This window comes from Caloenas nicobarica, chromosome 18 (assembly GCF_036013445.1).
Source record: "Caloenas nicobarica isolate bCalNic1 chromosome 18, bCalNic1.hap1, whole genome shotgun sequence".
In the NCBI taxonomy this organism is placed as follows: domain Eukaryota; kingdom Metazoa; phylum Chordata; class Aves; order Columbiformes; family Columbidae; genus Caloenas; species Caloenas nicobarica.
In genome coordinates this window covers 7,937,871-7,955,192 of record NC_088262.1, presented here as the reverse complement: position 1 = coordinate 7,955,192, position 17,322 = coordinate 7,937,871, and the positions used below count along the sequence as shown (strand labels likewise).

At 47.5% G+C, this 17,322-nt stretch overlaps 1 protein-coding gene across 4 annotated transcripts in view; it reads right to left on the bottom strand.

The window, feature by feature from the left end:
- Window positions 1–6,744: 6,744 nt before the first annotated feature.
- MXRA7 (matrix remodeling associated 7) overlaps window positions 6,745–17,322 on the bottom strand; it is a 28,395-nt gene continuing 17,817 nt past the window's right edge. For 2 of the 4 annotated variants that reach the window (XM_065648013.1, XM_065648011.1), the window contains one exon: window positions 11,545–13,318. Coding sequence is in view for 3 of the 4 variants with exons in the window: in XM_065648011.1 (XP_065504083.1) it covers window positions 13,279–13,318 (40 nt within the window). In the remaining variant the exon portion in view is untranslated. Of the gene's footprint in view, window positions 8,493–11,544; window positions 13,319–17,322 lie in introns of those variants that run through there. The other 2 variants (XM_065648014.1, XM_065648010.1) reach the window with 2 other exon arrangements.

Here is a 17,322-nt window from a genome sequence, read left to right as displayed (position 1 = left end):
CAGGCAATCAGTCATTCCACCTCCTGCAAATCTGTTTCCCCATCCAGTCCCATTTTAAGTCCTTATTCCTTCCAAAGGTCACTGTGATCTCCATCAGCTGCTGGGCTACAATGTTTTTCCTCCAAAATGAAACAGCTGGATTTTTAAATGGTCCTTCCTGACAAGAAAGGACACACTCCACACAAATGGAATGGAGCTAAAGGGAATTCAGGGTGACTGGAGGGAGCAGAAAGATCCTGTGATTCAACAGGGGATTGCTACTGAGTCTAAGCAGCTTACAATAAAAAGAGAAATGAAGGCATGAATCCAGTGCTGTTATTCATCCCAAGTCAAAACTTGCTTCACATATGAACCACTGGCATCCTCAAAATAAGATACTATCTCTTCTGACCTCTGCTTTCCTCCCCCCCAGTTTGTAGCAGCCGGTCTCTGGACCCCAGTTAGTCGCTCCCATGCAGGAATCCCAGCCCCAGACACGGCTGCTGCAGGACCACAGGTACCACCAAAAACCTTCCCAGTGACACAGAGCACAGCGCTCTGTGCTGAACCGGGGCCATCACACAAGGGTTTCTACTTCACAGACTAGCAAGGGTCATCAGAAACACCTACTGCCAGCTGACTGCAGTTTTCTCTGCAAAGTTCTCCTCTGCTACCAGAATTTAGGTTATCTGGAAAGCGAAAGAAGCTGATTGCCAGTCCTGTGATGCTGGAAGACACTAAAAATTCCAAGTATATCACCTTTCAGAAGAGTTACTGAATCAATGCGGCCTCTTCACTTACTACAAACTCAACACTTCCACCACTTCCTTTCCCACCCTCTAATTTCCTTAAAACCAGCATCTTGAGTTAATTTCTACTGCCAATAACTATTAGTAGCAGAACTCAAACAACTGAGTCATAGGCAGGTTGCAAAACAATTTCTCACACCACACAGGCTACTATTCTTTGCTTCCTTTCCAATAAAAGGCTGTAACAGTGTTGACAAGGAAGACAAATTACAGAGGCAACGATCCACAAAGTCCACTCCTTCGTAAGGATCGCAGTTATATCTTTAAGAGAGTTACAGAACAATACAACAAAAAATTACAAAGACATTAGAACAAGGTCACATTAGTCACAAATACCTATCTGAGATCTTATCTGATGCTATGGCAGGCAAACAAAATTCAAACTCGAGTCCTGGCCTCTGGAAAGGCGGTTTCATCAGAGCAATGTGTATTCTCTTCCCCTCTCAATGAAGTATAATATAACCACAGACTCTGAAAACAACCTTTTCCTCTAGCAACTCCTAGCTAGCTTACTGCACTTGACCAAGCCAACAAATACTCATCCCACAGGTGAAACAAAGCTTAACTCTTGGGGCTGGGGGGACTAAGGGAAGTTTTAAACGAGATTTTTTTTTAGAAAAATTCTGGTTCTCATCAGGAATAATTGCTAAGAAAATAGGAGTTTTCCCATCTGTCATCACTAGCTAAGATTAGCCCGTCTCAGGAATGCTAGGTAACAGATCACAACATGCAGGATTCTGGAGAGATTTGCAAAGGAGAAGAGGGCTGTGCATACCTTTCTTAATTCTCTCTGAAGCAAAATGGTACTTGAGGCCTTCAGTTGGAGCTACGCAGGACCCCACTGCTGTTTGTATAAAACAACAGCACCATCCAGCGGGTAAGGAGCACTTGCTTCTCCCTTCCCACCACCTTATGTTTGCCTACATTTATTTACAGAATATACAGTATATAAACTTTCTTCTAATTGTGAGCACTTTAGGGCTGCACTTACATTATCAGCCTTGGGTAGGAAAATGTGAGTCATTTGGGGAGAGTGGTAAAAAAATAGCTCCAAACCCACACTTTGTACGGCTCAGCAGCACCGTCTCTCTCCAGGCATCACCCTTCCTCACACCAGGGCTGCGATCTCTTAACCTGGGGGGAAAAATTGACCCCATGGGAGCTAAGGACTCATCATACCTTACCCTTGGGTTTTAGCATTGGGAACAACCTCCCAGCCAGACACACTGCAGCGAGCCCACACGTCACCACACCAAGAAGGGACGTAATCCCAGCCGTGTTCAGCCCAGGTCACGATGCCAGTTTTGGAAATGCGTTCAGACTCCTTATGATTCCCCAAGATGATGTCAGCTGGCTGTTTCATCTCTTTCTATAGTGGCATCCCTAACAAGTTGGCTTAACACTTAAAAACGGTCGCAATCCCCACAGTAGGTTTGACGGTACCCTCTCACAGGAAACAAAATCAATTATCCCCTTTGAGACAAATGAAGATGAAACACACCATGTAATACCTCCTCTTTGTCAGTTTATTGCTCCCAATGCAATGTAGCAGTTAACAAATGCAAGCAGTACACAGCATTCCCAACAGCTGATCACACCATGACTCACTCGCTACTCGTACAGATCTCAACAGCAGCGTTCCTGACCTACTTTGGGAATTAAAGCATTTGAGACAAGGGTTTCTCCCCTTCAGAAAAGGAGAGTCCCAGGGCTACTCCAGAGTTGTTGGCTAGGATCCAGAGATCAGATACATTTGATGTGCAATAGATATATACCAAATTTAACAAACAATAAAAATGACAAGCATTTCCATGTTTTGCTCTGTTGCCATCCTAGCAGAAATCCAGATTCGCATAGAATCACAGAATAATTTTGGTTGGAAAAGACCTTTAAGATCATTACGTCCAAGCACTAACCTCAAACTGACAAGTTCACCTTTAAACCACATCCCTGGTACTAGAACTCCATTCTCATCTCGTTTAGAAATTCTTACCATCTAGTGCTGCTTCCATAACTCACTCTGAACACATACTCATAGATCAGAATCTCTGCTGCTTCACTTGACATTCAGAGAGGACTCACAAGAAAGATCACATTCCTATAAAAACTCACCTTTGTTAAAAAAGCTTTAGTTATATCATGGAGAAAGGAGAATAAAACAAAATACCATTCACTTGCTGCAAACAGAAGGTAGCGGACACCACTGTGCGTTTTCCACCACCTCTGATGTTACGTTGGTCAGACAACTTCCAGGGAAATGCAGGTGGAAAAGGCTACAACAGCAAGGGGTTTATAGAGATTGGTCTCTTTGACCCCTTTTTATACAGTCTTTATATCAAAACGTGATTTGCCAACAAAAGTATGGGAGGGATTATGCCACACTGCTTGATTACTATATAAATTCCTTATAGTCACCAGTTACTGCAAATTTCAGAACCGGTTATTTCAGTCTTTAGAGGAAATAAGATTCTCAAAAATGGATTGTTATCTCCAACATTATTTTTGAACTTGGTTCCTGCCATTCTTATGGGAATAAATCTGGTCTATTATAAATTCAGAGACAGTGGATTTAGTTCCCTGTTAAATGCACATAGCCTGGATACAGTGATCAAGAGACATGAAGGACTGGGGGGAAAAATAACAAAACACAGGAGTATGTTTTTTTATTGTTAGGGTAACTCCAAAGTTGGCCTGGAAACACCTACTTGTTCTTCTCTGGCAGATATTAATGAGGACTTTTGCCTTTGATTCATTCTGAGAAATGCCCCAGAGGAATTTATTCAAAATATTTGACATTGTCTGCAAAAATCCCCTTCACAGCACAGAGGATGGCAAACAACTCTGTAGGTGCAAAAAGCAGAGGGTTCATGGTGGGCATGGGGTGATAATCTTTCCCACTTGTAACTATTCCCATTTCCTTCAAAGGAGAGGACACTGGAAACCCACCTCTTCACTGCAGACACACTTGACAAGTTCACTGGCTCAATTCCTCGTACTGTTGGCACATCCATCCACTTTGTCTACGCTGCTAATACGCTGGGCATTAATGCTAATGCGCGAGTCAAACGTACATAACTCACGCCAGCTCTAGAGCACAAAGCAGATGCTATTGCATCGCAGAGCATAAGGTTTACCAATTCCAGAGGCAATCTATGCAAAAAAATCTCATTTAAAAGATCTGGAGAACATGTCTCCAAACCTGAAACCGCTTTCAAAGTTACCTAGAGCCAGAGGAGGGGAATTCTGCCTTCTCTTTCCCCTGCCTTCACCTCCCCCACCTACTAAAGCTCAACTGAATAATTCCAGATTTATTTAAACATGGATCTCTGATGCACAAAGACTGCCTGAGCTTGAATGAGAAACAAAACACTCAGGAACACTGGGGATGTGAAACAAAATGTTGTCATTCTCTGATCCACCCAAGATTAGATCAAGACAACAACCTATTCCTTATCTGCAGGATCAAGAGTCATAATACAGGATTACACTAAAGCACGCTTAGCGGAATGTCAGGAATACACGTAAGAGCATCAGAAAAAACGTGGTTACAACACATCTTGGCAGAGATGAACCAGTCTCCCTAAGGCCAGGGAGGGCAGAAGCAGATGCTTCCCGTGGCTTTGGGCACCTGGAGAGGGCCAGAAGATTCACTTCCCAAGGTGCCAGCACAGGCAGGTCCCAAGACCATGACCAAATGTGGGTTTACTAAAGAATATCTTAAACCATGGTCACCTCATCTCCCTGCACTCCCACTCCAAACCCACTGACACGAACGTCCCGACGACTCCAACGGACTCTGGCTCAGGCCAAAGGCCTGGTGAGAACCATCAGTGCACCGGCGGGTGGTGTCGGCTGCCGAAGGGCCGGCAGGGCGGGTCTAACCCCGCTGCCCGCCCCGAGCATTCCGCCTCACAGCCACCGGCTGCCGCCAAACGGCCCTCTCCGAGCGGCCAGGAGCGCTGCCACGCACCCACCGCCCAGACACCCACGGAGAGCCAAACCCTCCGCACCGATAAGGCGGATCTCGGCCTCTCAGCCGGGCCCGGACCGCCCGCAGCAGCCTCAGGCCCGCCCGCACCCTCAGGCCCGGCCGGTACCGCCGCCGCCATCTTAACTGTGAGGCGGGGGAAGCGGGCCCGCCCCGCGCATGCGCACTGCGTGACAACGCCCCGCCCTGCCCCTCCGTTGCCGTAGCGGGTTACGGGGGCCGGCGAGGGACAACCGAGTCGCGTTCCGCGTTGCTGTACGGGCGCCAAGTGGGGACGCGTGTGTCCAATCGCGAGGGCCGGGGGCTGGTTGCCATGGCAACGGGCCCTGCCCGGGGCCGCTCGGTCACCGGGAGCTGCCGCCCCGGGGCCGCGGTCCCCTGTGTTCCCGAAGCGTCCGCGGCAGCCCTGGGCTGGAGCTGCTCCCGGCCGCGGGAGCGATCCCGGGGGATCTCACCCCGCAGGGGCTCACAGCAGCCCAGCCCTCGTTGTTATGGAGGGCCACAAGAGGCCCCTCAGCGCCAGCGCTGATCCGGGATCCCCCCGCGCTTGTCAAGAGGAGAAGAGTTTCCCTAATGGCCCTTGCCATGGACCCCCACATGGCCAGAGGGCCGCTTCGGTACCCTCCAGCCCCGCGCGAGGCTGGCGAGAAGCAGCCGGTGTTATTGAAAGGACAATATTGTTACAGGGAACTAACAATTAAAGGGTTAACCACGTAGCAAGGGCCTAGAGTTTTGTGTATTATGTTAAGACACAGAGCCTCATTGAGTGCAAAGATAAGAAGTTTTACAGAACCCAGATGTAACCTGGAGGAGACGAGACAACAAAGATCTACAGCAGAAAGGAGGGCATCAATCTGGTTTCAACTGACTTGGCAGTTTAGGTTTAAGTCAATTCAGCACACCAAACCAAAGGTAAAAAGTTCACAGTGATGAAGCCGAAGGAGCCTTCATCCAAAGCCCCCTCCTCAGTGATGAAGCTGAAGGAGCCTTCATCCAAAGCCCCCTCCTCAGTGATGAAGCTGAAGGAGCCTTCATCCAAAGCCCCCTCCTCAGTGATGAAGCTGAAGGAGCCTTCATCCAAAGACCCCTCCTCAAGACCACCAGGTGACACTGCGCAGGTGCTACAGGGAGGGGTCAAGGAGGGGACTATGGAAATTATTTCCTGGGACTCATTTTAATAAGAAACGCCTTCTCGGGGAAAGGTTATGAATATGTATAGCCATACCTGGGTTTACTATGAATATGTAACACCTTGCTGTATATAAGCACACCTTCTATTGTTAGAAGGCGCGCGCAAGATTAAAGGAATGATCCTTCACGCGCCTGACGTCGAATAAACATACTGCTTTATAACCTTGCGAGTCGTAAAGTTTTATGACTTTATAGGTTGTAAAGTTGTTTCCGCACGTCAATATCCAGAAGGGGAGATCCTGCCATAGCAACCGGAGAAATTTCCGGTGTAAATATTGATGAGCCTGGAGGGAAAAGGAAATTAGAAGCTGGCCGGCCAGGTCACGACATAACCCATTGCTGTGGCGGCCTCCAAACGCCACCTCCTGCTGCCACCCTCAGACCCGTACAGACGTGTCCAGAGAGTTCTTTATTATGGCCTTGCAACCGCACACAGGGAAAATGTACCTTTTAAAATCCGTGGGGTTTACCTGCAGACATCCCTTTGTTTCATGTCTTGCACACAGGCATCTTTATTTAGCTTAATTTCTTTCTTAAATTTGGGCCAATTAAATGACATGTTTTACCACTGTCCAGTTATCAACAGCATCTTAACATTTTGGTGACACTTCTCGGAGAAGGTGTAGACAGGACAGGTTTAACGCCAGCTGCTCTTCCTTATTCAGCGTTATGATTGCTGGCATAACATGAAGCTGAGGAGTTTGAGGATTTTTTTTTTTTTTTTTCAGAAACATTCCTGTTGAGAGAAGGCCCAAATGTAAAAGAAGAAATACAAAAATACTTTGGAAATAAACTCTAAAGCCTGCAAGACAAAGACTAAAAATTAACTAAACCTTAACTCCCCTTTGCTTGCTTTCAAGAGGAACTTTGGAAAAAGATCCTGCTTTCAGATTTGAACTAGGCAGAAGTCCCATATACAAGTTTTCTACATTTCTCCTTTTGCACAGCTTGACAAAGGAAATTGTGGGCCAGAGACACAGCAAGCTAGCATGAAGTTTCACATCATGACACTCATTTTCCCATTTAATTCCTTCATGTTGAATAAGAGGAGGTAATTTTCAGACATTAAATTTAGATTAAGACATGACTTGGTAGTAAAAGCAGCTTGATCTCATAATAAATATGCCTTCACCTAAGTGGAAACAATTAGAAGATAAAATGATTCTTGAAAGTAAAGTAGTACAGTGTTACAGAATATACATTAGTGGAAAACAGTGACCAGATAGTGGGATGTTTGATTTCTCAGACTCAAAATAATTACACAAAATAAAGCAAACCTAATCTTTTAAGAGATCATTCCCTAAAACTGGGTCAGAAAATGTTGCCTCACTTTGTCAGCAGTTATTAAAACTAGGAAAATCTTTCCTGATAGTAAAGTACTTAACAGGATTTCATAGGTGAGATAAATACACCAGAAGACATCCAGTTAAAATCAGGAATGCTCATTGACTTTATCCAAATCACCAAGAGCTGGGCAAAACTGTTGAAAATACTTGATCAATTCACAGAGCTTTCCTAGGTATGTCATTTCCCACAAAATTTTTATTTTAGAACAGGATGTGAATTGGGCACAACCATTCCTCTAAAAATGCCAGCCACTTTTCTTTACTTTTACCAGTGTCAAGAGGCAACGAGATGTTTGTTTCCAGGGTGAAGTCAGCTGCTGTTTCCTCAGGTGTGAAGACGCGCTCAGCGGGGCCAGCCAGAACCGTCTTGGATTTGTTGCAAAAAGCCAGCGTGAAGGAGGATGCAGTGTTCCTTCCATGGAGATGAGAACGGCAGCTCACCTCTAACCAGCACTTTAACACCTTGGCTTTGGCTATTAGTTTTCTAGCGGTAGGACTGGAAGCCCCTCTGCCCAGAGACGCTGTGCAGACTCCATCCTCGGAGGTTTTCAAGACCCAACAGGATAAAGCCCTGAGTAACCTGGCTTGGTCTCATAGCTGATGCTGCTTTGAGGAGGAGGTTGGACTACAGACCTCCTTAGGTCCCTTCCAACCTGAGTTATTCTATTATTATATTATTTTCAACCATTTTACATCTATCATCTTTGGCTTTCTTCAGATACCAAGCTGTTCAAGACTAGCTTTGGAAGTTCATTTTTATAAAGCACGACCAGAAAAAAAAAAAGTGGGTTTCACTGCTTTGTATGACTGAGACATGTGACCCAGCCAGAAAGAGGTAAAAATCTCTGTATGAGATGAAAGTATCATGATAGCTCTTAGAGGAAAAAATGTAAGAAGGGTGAGAAATTACAAGTCTTTTGAAATACATATCACAGGCCTATATGTGTTTGCAAAACTAACTGGAACTGTAAAATAACTACTGAAACCCCTTTATAGCACTACAGCCTCCAGTGTCCTGCATAAGGGCCAAGATGACTTGGGCATAGTCTCCACTGGCTGCGAGGTTATATATCATACAGTCTAAGCTGCTCCTTCATGTCTCCTTCAGACATCTCTCCAAATGTGTCACTTTTTTCCTTCATGAGCCTGAAGATGGCAGCCAGCTGCTCTCTCTGAACCCTGTCGAGAAGAAAAGGAGAAGTAGGAATAGCCAGTCCCCAGAAGGCACTTTGAGCAAGAACACCATGGTCAAATGAAACATGAAGGCAAAGGCGAGCCACTTTACAAGCCTAACTGGCTGCAGGAAATCTGCCTGTGTGAGATAAGAAAGAGAGAGCCCCTGCTTCTCCTTCCTCCACCTTCCCATCTATCCAACCATCCTGCACATCTTGCTGCGGTTCTTTAAATGTGGAGATAAACCAGACTGGTTTAACACGAGCTTTGGAGTTCCTTGGGAGTTATTTAGGCTCAAAGCTTCAAGACAACTTGACGTGAAATTTCTTAAGACCAACATGTCCCAGTTTAGCAGACTCCATAATGAAACTGGATTAAGCTTCATCAGCACAGTGTCCTTTCATTCTGTAATGAGCTTATGTAAATACAGAGTAACTCAGGAATAGCTATTACATTTTAAATGCATACCCTACCTTAAAATAGAGACCAGACTACTAGTGTGGACATGACTTTAATCAGTCACTGGAAGATAAGAGCACAGATAGAAATTTGCTTTGATTTGAGGGTTTGTCTGTAATGCCAAATGATGAAATGGGTTCATGTGGCCAGTCCAGCACTGAGGTGATCCCTGTGTGGGCACTGGCTGACCAGGCACCATCGAGCTCAGATTTCCATCCCTAGAAAATCCCAGAGTAGATTATTAACTCCCTTCTGCCCATAACAGATGATATTCTGTTTTTTCCCTAACCTGAAGCAGTTAACCATTGTCATATGTCCTGCAGCATGAAGATTGGTATCTGTCACAGGGCTTTATTTGGGGAAGCTTTATAGGAGGGCTTATATTGGCCATACATCTACTGATCATCACCCAGAAGGGTGATCAGCACAGGAGTGTCATTTCTTCGCAAGTAGCCCAAGAACTGGTGCAACTGTCCACAAAATCCTCTTTTAGGGCAAACCGAACGTGCACCTTGGCTCCAGCCAGGACTGGCTGTGTGCTGGTACGTTCTCGTTGCCAGACTCCTGCCTGACTGGGATCAGATTGCAGTGTTGCCTCGCACACCTCGCACACCACTGTCCTGTGCGAGATGAAAAGTTGTGGTGCTTTATGGCTGTAACGAGGGAGAAACAGTTTCTATTACTTCAAGGCGCATTTTGCCCCTGCTTGACTGTGCGGCCAGAATTCAGGGACAGCCCAGCAGCTCAGAGCACAGATCTGCTGCGATTCCAGCTCCTCCTGCTTGTTTAGCATCTTCAGGCCTGCTCTGGGCTAGAAAGACAGACTCTGGCTTTTGCTTCCACATTGTCACCTTGTCAGGAGTCCTCTGTCCCCGTCACAGCCGGGGCTGTGCATAGGGCTTTAATACACTGTAATTAATCCATTTAAATGTGCACCATTTGTTAACTTTCTGCAAGTCCTGTGTGGACAAGCTATTAGCTGTTCCAGTAACAGGAGGGGTAGAAATACCTATCGACAGGCAAAACCAGGACACAACCTTTGCTTGAAAGAAGAGAGGACAACATCAACACATCAGAAACAACCACGCCACGAACAAGATCAATGGAAGGAGACAGGAACAAGCAGAGGAGCCTTTGCAGGCAGAGCTTCTGCCAAGTGGGGCGCTCTGCATTTTCCCCTCTGCTGGACTAAGCCCTTGCAGAAGCAGGAGCAGCAGAATGTCCTCTCAGCACCACTGCAGCAGGCAGGGCAGGAAAAAAAAGGCAGATCCTGGCAAAAGGAAGCTCATTTGCCAATTCTTTTCTATTGCAATTAAAATGCAGTTTGTCCTAAGGCCAAACGTTTCCTGATAATGATGTGGGATCTTTCGGTTATGAAAGCTCTGGCCACAGGCTGTCAAGCGCCTGGGTTTATCTGTCTCTAATGTTTTGTGCTTACATGAATAGCATCCAGCCACCCTTTCCAGATGAGAGGAAGGGAAGCGCAGTCGTTAGCGATCAATATTTTATTTTAGATCACCGCCGGGCACCAGAGGGCACATTTCCAGTCTGGTGTGGAGAAATCCAATACAGAGCTTTGCATCATGTGTCTGAAATGCATGCCAGCCAGGAGTGCTCCACACAGGTCTGCATCCCTCGCTCCTTATTTCACAGACATTAACGCTGCTGAAACCTTTAGCTCCCCAAAGGCCTTTTTCCTTGTCTCTAAACCTTCAAAATCAAGATCACAGACAATATTCATTCATCATTTTTTTTAAGCGCAACATCAATGCGTTTTGGCTCTCCCCTCGACTTTAAACATCATGACTGTGCATTTGAAGAACAGAAATAATAAACAAAGCTGTTACTGCTGTTCCTCTGCGCTACATAATCTACAGCAAAGAGAGAGCAAAACAAAGATAAAGAGAGAAAAGTGTCTGGGAAGGAAGAGTAAGGCACAAAAAACATGAAACTGATTTTAAAAAGGAGCTTCTCCTATCAAAGGTGACCTTGTAAAACAGCTTCGTACTGCTCCAGGTTGTATTTTTTTTTTTATTATTTCAGATCAAACCTACCCCATTCACAGGTAAAATCATTCCCCCTTCCCATCAGTGCTGTCCTCAAAACTACTTGGATTCAGGAGGTCAAACAGGATTTTACTTATTGCTGACAAAATAAATTAATTAAGGATTATCAAAGCAGCCTAATTCTTCTTGATAGGCAATTGCATTTGCATACTTAACTCCCGTAGGCTCTTTTTCAGACATTTCGGGCCAATAATTTTATGATTAAGCAGAGGTTTGGGGCAGCGAGCCGCGTGTTCATGGCAGCTGAAATCCTGGGCAGTGCTCCGCGTTGGGAATGTTGCTAAAGGCTCCGCAGCCAAACTCCACCAGGATCCTGCTGCAACACCGCATTGCTCCCACAGAAATAAGGGAAAATCCCTGCCTTTTGCCACTGGTCTGATTCTATTGTTAAGGAAACCAGTGGAACCATTTATGGGACAAAAGGCATAGGAGGGCAGAATGTACCTCTAACCTAAAATCCAGATTTTCAACACAAATCTCTTGAGGAAGATGTTACAAGCTGCTGGAGGCAGGGAGGACAAGGACAAAACAAACAAACTATTCAAAGATTTATTGGACCAAACAAAGGCAATTTTTACAGATTCAAGCCACTAGAATTACAGTCCTTTGTATAAGAGCCACCATCAGATACAAAACAAACAACCTAAACAAACGAAAGTAAAAAATACCCAGACAGCCATTTGAGTTGAAGAAATGCTTAACTTGCTGCCACTAGCAAAAAATCTGGACTCAACTATAGACTTTGCTCGATGTACATATTGCCATGTAACTTAAACACAATGTATATAAGGCATTCTTTGCATAGTTGGGTGCTCGGGACACAGAGTCAGCCAGCCAGCACCGAGGGGAGACAGCGGCTGTACCAGCGGGACGTTGAAGCAGAGGGTCCAGATGTGCCTAAATTCATATGCAAACCACTGAACACGCTTGCAGTTGTCGGCTGGGAAGGAACAGCCCAGCCTCTTCCAAAGCTGAAGCCTCCTGCTGTTCTTTAAATGAGCCCTTTTATGAAGAGTTTGCCAACCCCGGGCGCTGGAAAGGACAACTGTGTACAAGGTTTCAAGTATTGTCTGCATAGGGATTAAAAAGGCGAAAAAAAAACAACCAAAAAGCAGCCTGTTGGGTTTCTGATATGTTGCAGCATTAGCCAAGAGGCAGTTGTCCTGCAGTGAGAAACTTCGAAGGAGACATCCCCACCCAGCCTGGTGTTTTTACACCATTGTTAGGGGACACAGGCCTTCTTCTCACCCTCCCAAACCAGCTGGGTTGGATTTGAAACCTGCTCTGTCTGAAGCAGGTATACACACCCAGCCAGATTTGTCTTCTAGACGTGACAGAGCTGAGGAGCAACGCTGAGCTCTGGCTCCAGTGGACAAGCCACACAGCTAGCAAGAGAAGAAGGGCACTGCAAGAGCAAGCAGGCAGCGGAATGGGGAGCGTGGTTCTTCCAGGACACCCAAAATCTCATCCTGAGCTAGAGGGAACCCCTGATTCCATAGCTACCTCCTTGGGTCTCTCCTCTTGGGAACCAGAGTAGGGAAAAGTGAGAATCCAGATATTAACAGCAGCCAAAGGGTGGTCTCCTAAACCTCCACCACAAGCAGAACAGCTAAACTATGAATCTTTGTCACTTCTCAAGTCTTCTGTCTACCTACGGAATCGGCTTTCTGCCAAAATAACTACAGAAGCAAGATTTGAATCAGTCCAGCTACCATCTGCCATCCATCTCTTGGACCCCACTTTGTCCCTCCACCCCTCAGAATAAAGCAGCATTGTGCAACATTTGGAATCGTAGGCAGTTCCCACCCCCCAGCAATGAAGAGGAGTTTGGCCCCAGGAAGAAACAACTGGATAGTCTGGTATAAGGTCCAGGCTGGTCTGGGAGAAGAGCTATGGTTCGCCCATCTCAATAAAATAACAACATGGATTTCTTGGCAGGCCTAATACATGGTAATGAACACAACTAATAGACTCACTGTAGATTTAGTGTCCAATTTGGGTTCTGTTTGGGGGAGAGGGAGGAAGGTTTATCTCCTAGGACATCCCAGTCCCTCAAACACAACTCACGTCACTGCTTGGGCCCAGCCCCAGTCCATGGAGCCACACAACAGGATCTCCTCAAACTTGGTATCACAGAAGTTTTTGGAGAACTCAACTTCAGACCGAGAGGGGATCCCAAGTTTTGAGGGTTTATGGATTTCTCTTATGGGTGTGTTTGGTTGGTTTTGGTATTTCTCTCAAGCCTTTAAAGATGCCAAGGGATGCCTTTAGGAGGAGGCTAGGGACAACTTCATATAGTCTTCAGTTCTGCAAAGAGAAACAAGGAGAGAAGAGAAATCATTTCAGTCATTTCACCCCTCAGGTTGGTTCATTATTAACCACATCAATGACCAGGAGGAAAACTGTGTGTGTGTTGGGGAAGGCAACTTCCCACCTCAGGGCAGAACAAGCTGCTATTTGCAGACCTCGTGCCTCTGAGGAAGAGGCACTTTGCTTCATCAACTGCAGCAGGATAGTTGAAACTCAATCAGAGGTGTAAATCCTTTTGTCTGGAACCAAGTTGAAGTTATAACCCTCCTGACCTACTGATGAGAGCTGAAGAAGCCCAACTAATTGGAAGCCTTCGTTAGCTCCAGGGGTTGCTGCCTCACTGTCCTGGGCTGCTGGCACCCTTGTCCAGCCCAGATTCTTCCTCCCACCTGCAGCCAGAGGAGCCAGGAACAAGCACTGGTTTCACAGGGCAGTGTCCCTGAACAGCTTGACCTTCTCAATCTTCCTACAAATGTGTCTGTTCAAGGGAAGGAGGCAAAAAACCCTGAGACTCTCTGCAGCTCATGGGGCTTCCTTTTCATGGGAAGCTCTCCTGATGTCCCAGGAAAGGAGGGGAAGATGATTAGATGTGTTTTATGGTTGGGGACATCCAGGCATTTCCTGAGTTCTTGCAGCATGTTGTTAGCAGAGCCAAGGCTAAAAAAATAAAAAAAAAATTAAAAAAAATAGTCCCTTGTTCTCAGCTTGAACCTCTGCCCTTATTGCCCCAGCATCTCTCTTGGCCCAATGGGGCACACTGGACAGTGGGCTGGGCAGCTGCCCATGGACACAGAGACCTGCACTAAGGTAGAGGGCAGTAACACCACACGTGATTTGGGCACTTACAAACACACACAGATGTGCCCCAGCCTAATTCCTCCCAAATTCAACAGGGTTCACTGTCCATAACACCTGAACCCCATTTGAAAATCCCCTGCTCCTGCTGGCCACAGCACAAAGGCAAGTCACAGCCTCAACTCTGCCTTGCTCTTCTGCAAAAGGCTGCAGCTTCTCCAGCAGCCTCACGAGTGCAGCCGGTGACCCGGATCCTGGATGGGAGATGGAGGGTGAAGCATGACGTGGGACCGGGGTTACTCAAGTAACTCAGCGGCCAGCCCATTAGGGCAAAGAAAAGAAATTCTCTGGAGTGGATAATCGCTCTGCGGGATCCGCAGCGCTGAGGATCGGATCATCCTGCTCAAGTCACGCAAGCGTAATCAGATTTTATGCGTGAGGGCATAAGCTCGTTGCCACGGGGGCCCAGAAGGAGAGGTCCCTGCCAGCATGGTGCAGGTGGAGCAGGAGGGATGGAAGATGTCAGGGAGGGTGGATAAGACTCAGTTGCAGCCGGCAGCTCCTCACAGGGATACTCATCTCCAGGACAGCACCAAGCAGACAGCTGGGGTGACAAGATCTTAAACCAAACATGAACTTACTGGAGGATACTCATCAGATCCATGTGCATGACAGGGTTATGCTTTTCTGCTCCTGGAGCAAGCTGTGAGAGGAGTTAGACCAAAGAGCATGTGGCAGTCCATCACTGGGGACACTGGGACCATATAACCCCCTCAGGCTGAGAAGCTCTGGCATTGCTGCCACAGAGCCTGAATGATTTCATTAGCTTGGGACAGAGGCTGAGAACTGCGAGCCACTGCTTATCCTTGGCTCTTCCCTCCTTTCTGTTCGCCTTGGAGGATGAAATCAGCCTGGTCAGCCTGCATTCCCCCAGCAGCACATTAATCAAACCAGATTAGGCTCTTCTTTTGCTGGAAGCTCATATCCTCTCCTCAGATACAGATTATCCAAATATCTCTGCTCTGGTCCCGGTGGAGGGCCAGGTCAGTGGGTAGGACGATTTGTCAGCGGGACATGGTTCTGTGCAAGGAACAACCGGAGAACAAAGAGCTCTGATAAAGGCAGGTCCCAGCTTGTGAGGGAGGCTCAGGTACTGAAGGTCTCAAAAGATCATGCTTCTCCTGAAGCATGGAAAGTGGGTGTCCTGATGGCCTCGGAAGCATTCCCCTCTCTCCAGCTCAGCCACAGCACTGGCATAAGGGCATGGGCTGCACGCCTTTGAGAGTAGGCAGCATCCCAGCACTGTTTACCCCTAACACATGCAAAATGCACAGCAGGAGGTCAGGACATCCTGTAGGCCATCCATAGACTATGAACATCAGTCCTCTGGTCTGCAATCCTGGCAAGGAGGGCAGATAGCAATCTGGCTCCAGACAAGTCCCATCACCACCGCTTCCCATTTCCCTACCCTTGGGACAGCTGCCATCATACCAGAAATGTCTGGTAGTGTCCATAACTCAGTCTTGCCCAGGATCGGGGTATTGCAGGGAGCACACACGAAATGACATACTAAATCTAAGTTTTCCTGGTGGTCCCAAAAGAGTGGACCAGTTGCTTTGGCCAAGAGGTAAAACACAGAGAGAGAGGACTTAAGTGCAGAACAGAGAGAGACAGTCAGTGCGTAGAACAACAGAAGAGAGTGAGAGGTACCAAGGGGAGCTTCTATCAATACAAATCCAAAATTCCTCCCATGGGACAGAAAAGACGAAAGATGCACACAACCTTGGGGAATACCTCCTGCTCCTCAGGAACCCCAGGAAAGCAGTCGAGGCTGCCAGAGCCTGTGTGACCAGAGAGCACAAGCCGCATCACCTCTAGGATAGGGACTAGCAAGGAGTCAGTGGGGTTGGGGACTGCGTCACCCCCAAACTGACCTTACTCGCTGCTGTTTCAAGACAGATGCCTCCCATTTTTCCCATCCACAGCAGAAACAGCCGAAAAGGCCAGAGCACAGTCAGGAAGGTGGCTCCAGATCACAACCACCTCCCTCAGCCATGTGTCCATCCCCTTGCAACGCTCCTGACCCACCCAGCCAACGCCGCAGCAGAGGGGAAAGCCATGGATCGGCCAGTCTGCACGTTCCTCCATCGCTTAGTGTTTGTGCTCCAGCTCCCTGTCTACCAGTTTACACCCAGCCTGGCATGATTCCCGCAGCCCTCGGTGTCCCCTGGCTGCCGGGAGCCACAGAAGAGGCAGAGCCAGGCTCCCGGGGTTAGCGGATAGAGAACGGCAAGCTGCCCATGCCGCACGGGATTAAGCAGAAGCAGATGAAGACAAGTTGTGAGCGCTGGGTGAGGGAGACACAGAAGAGCAGCTGCAAGCTGGGACAATTCAGAACCTGAGCCAAAAGAAAAAAAAGCCCAGGGGCTTAAAGCGGAGTCACTACCTGGTCTGAAATCTCATCCCAGGCAGCAGCAGAGACTCACACCCTGCAAAAGGCTACGGGGGAACCTGCAAAAGTTTCCTCTCTGGGACAGGAGAGGAGATGGGGAAGGGGCTTCCTGGCCTCCCTGTCCCCTAGGCTTCCGAGAGAGGCATCCTGAGTTGCTCAGCTTTTAAAGCTGCTGGGGACTCATGACTCAATCAGATGCTCTATAAATAGGGCCAGAGCTTAACCCCACTGACATCTTATAGGTCACAGGACATTTACCCTGGGGATTTGGTGGAGTCAGGGAACAGCACTGGGCCACCAGCAGACTCCCTCCTCATGCCAGTGGAGTCTGGCACCTGCGGAATGAGCATCAGAGCAGGGGGAGCTCAGGAGGAACCCCCAAACACACAGCACTCCTTTCCTACAAGAGGCAGGTGGGAAGCAAACGTGCCTCGTGCACTGGGTGTTTTGTGGCTGAAGCAGCCTTGCCCATGGCGGCTGCTGTCCCTGTGGCTGGCGGCCGCAGTGAAGCAGTGGCCAGCCTGACCTGCAGTCCCACAGCCCCAGGCTCTGCGGTCCCTTGCTGCTACTCCTCCTCCCTCAGCCCAGGACGACTATCGTGCTGCAGAAGATGAAAAGCAAACAAATAATAAAAGCCCAAAGAAAGCCCAAACTTACCAGCTTCCCTCATCCATAAGAAGCACCATGCTGGACAGGACAGCAAAGCCACTGGTTGGGGTGAAGGTTAGCAGAAGAGAAGGGAGGAGACAGAGGC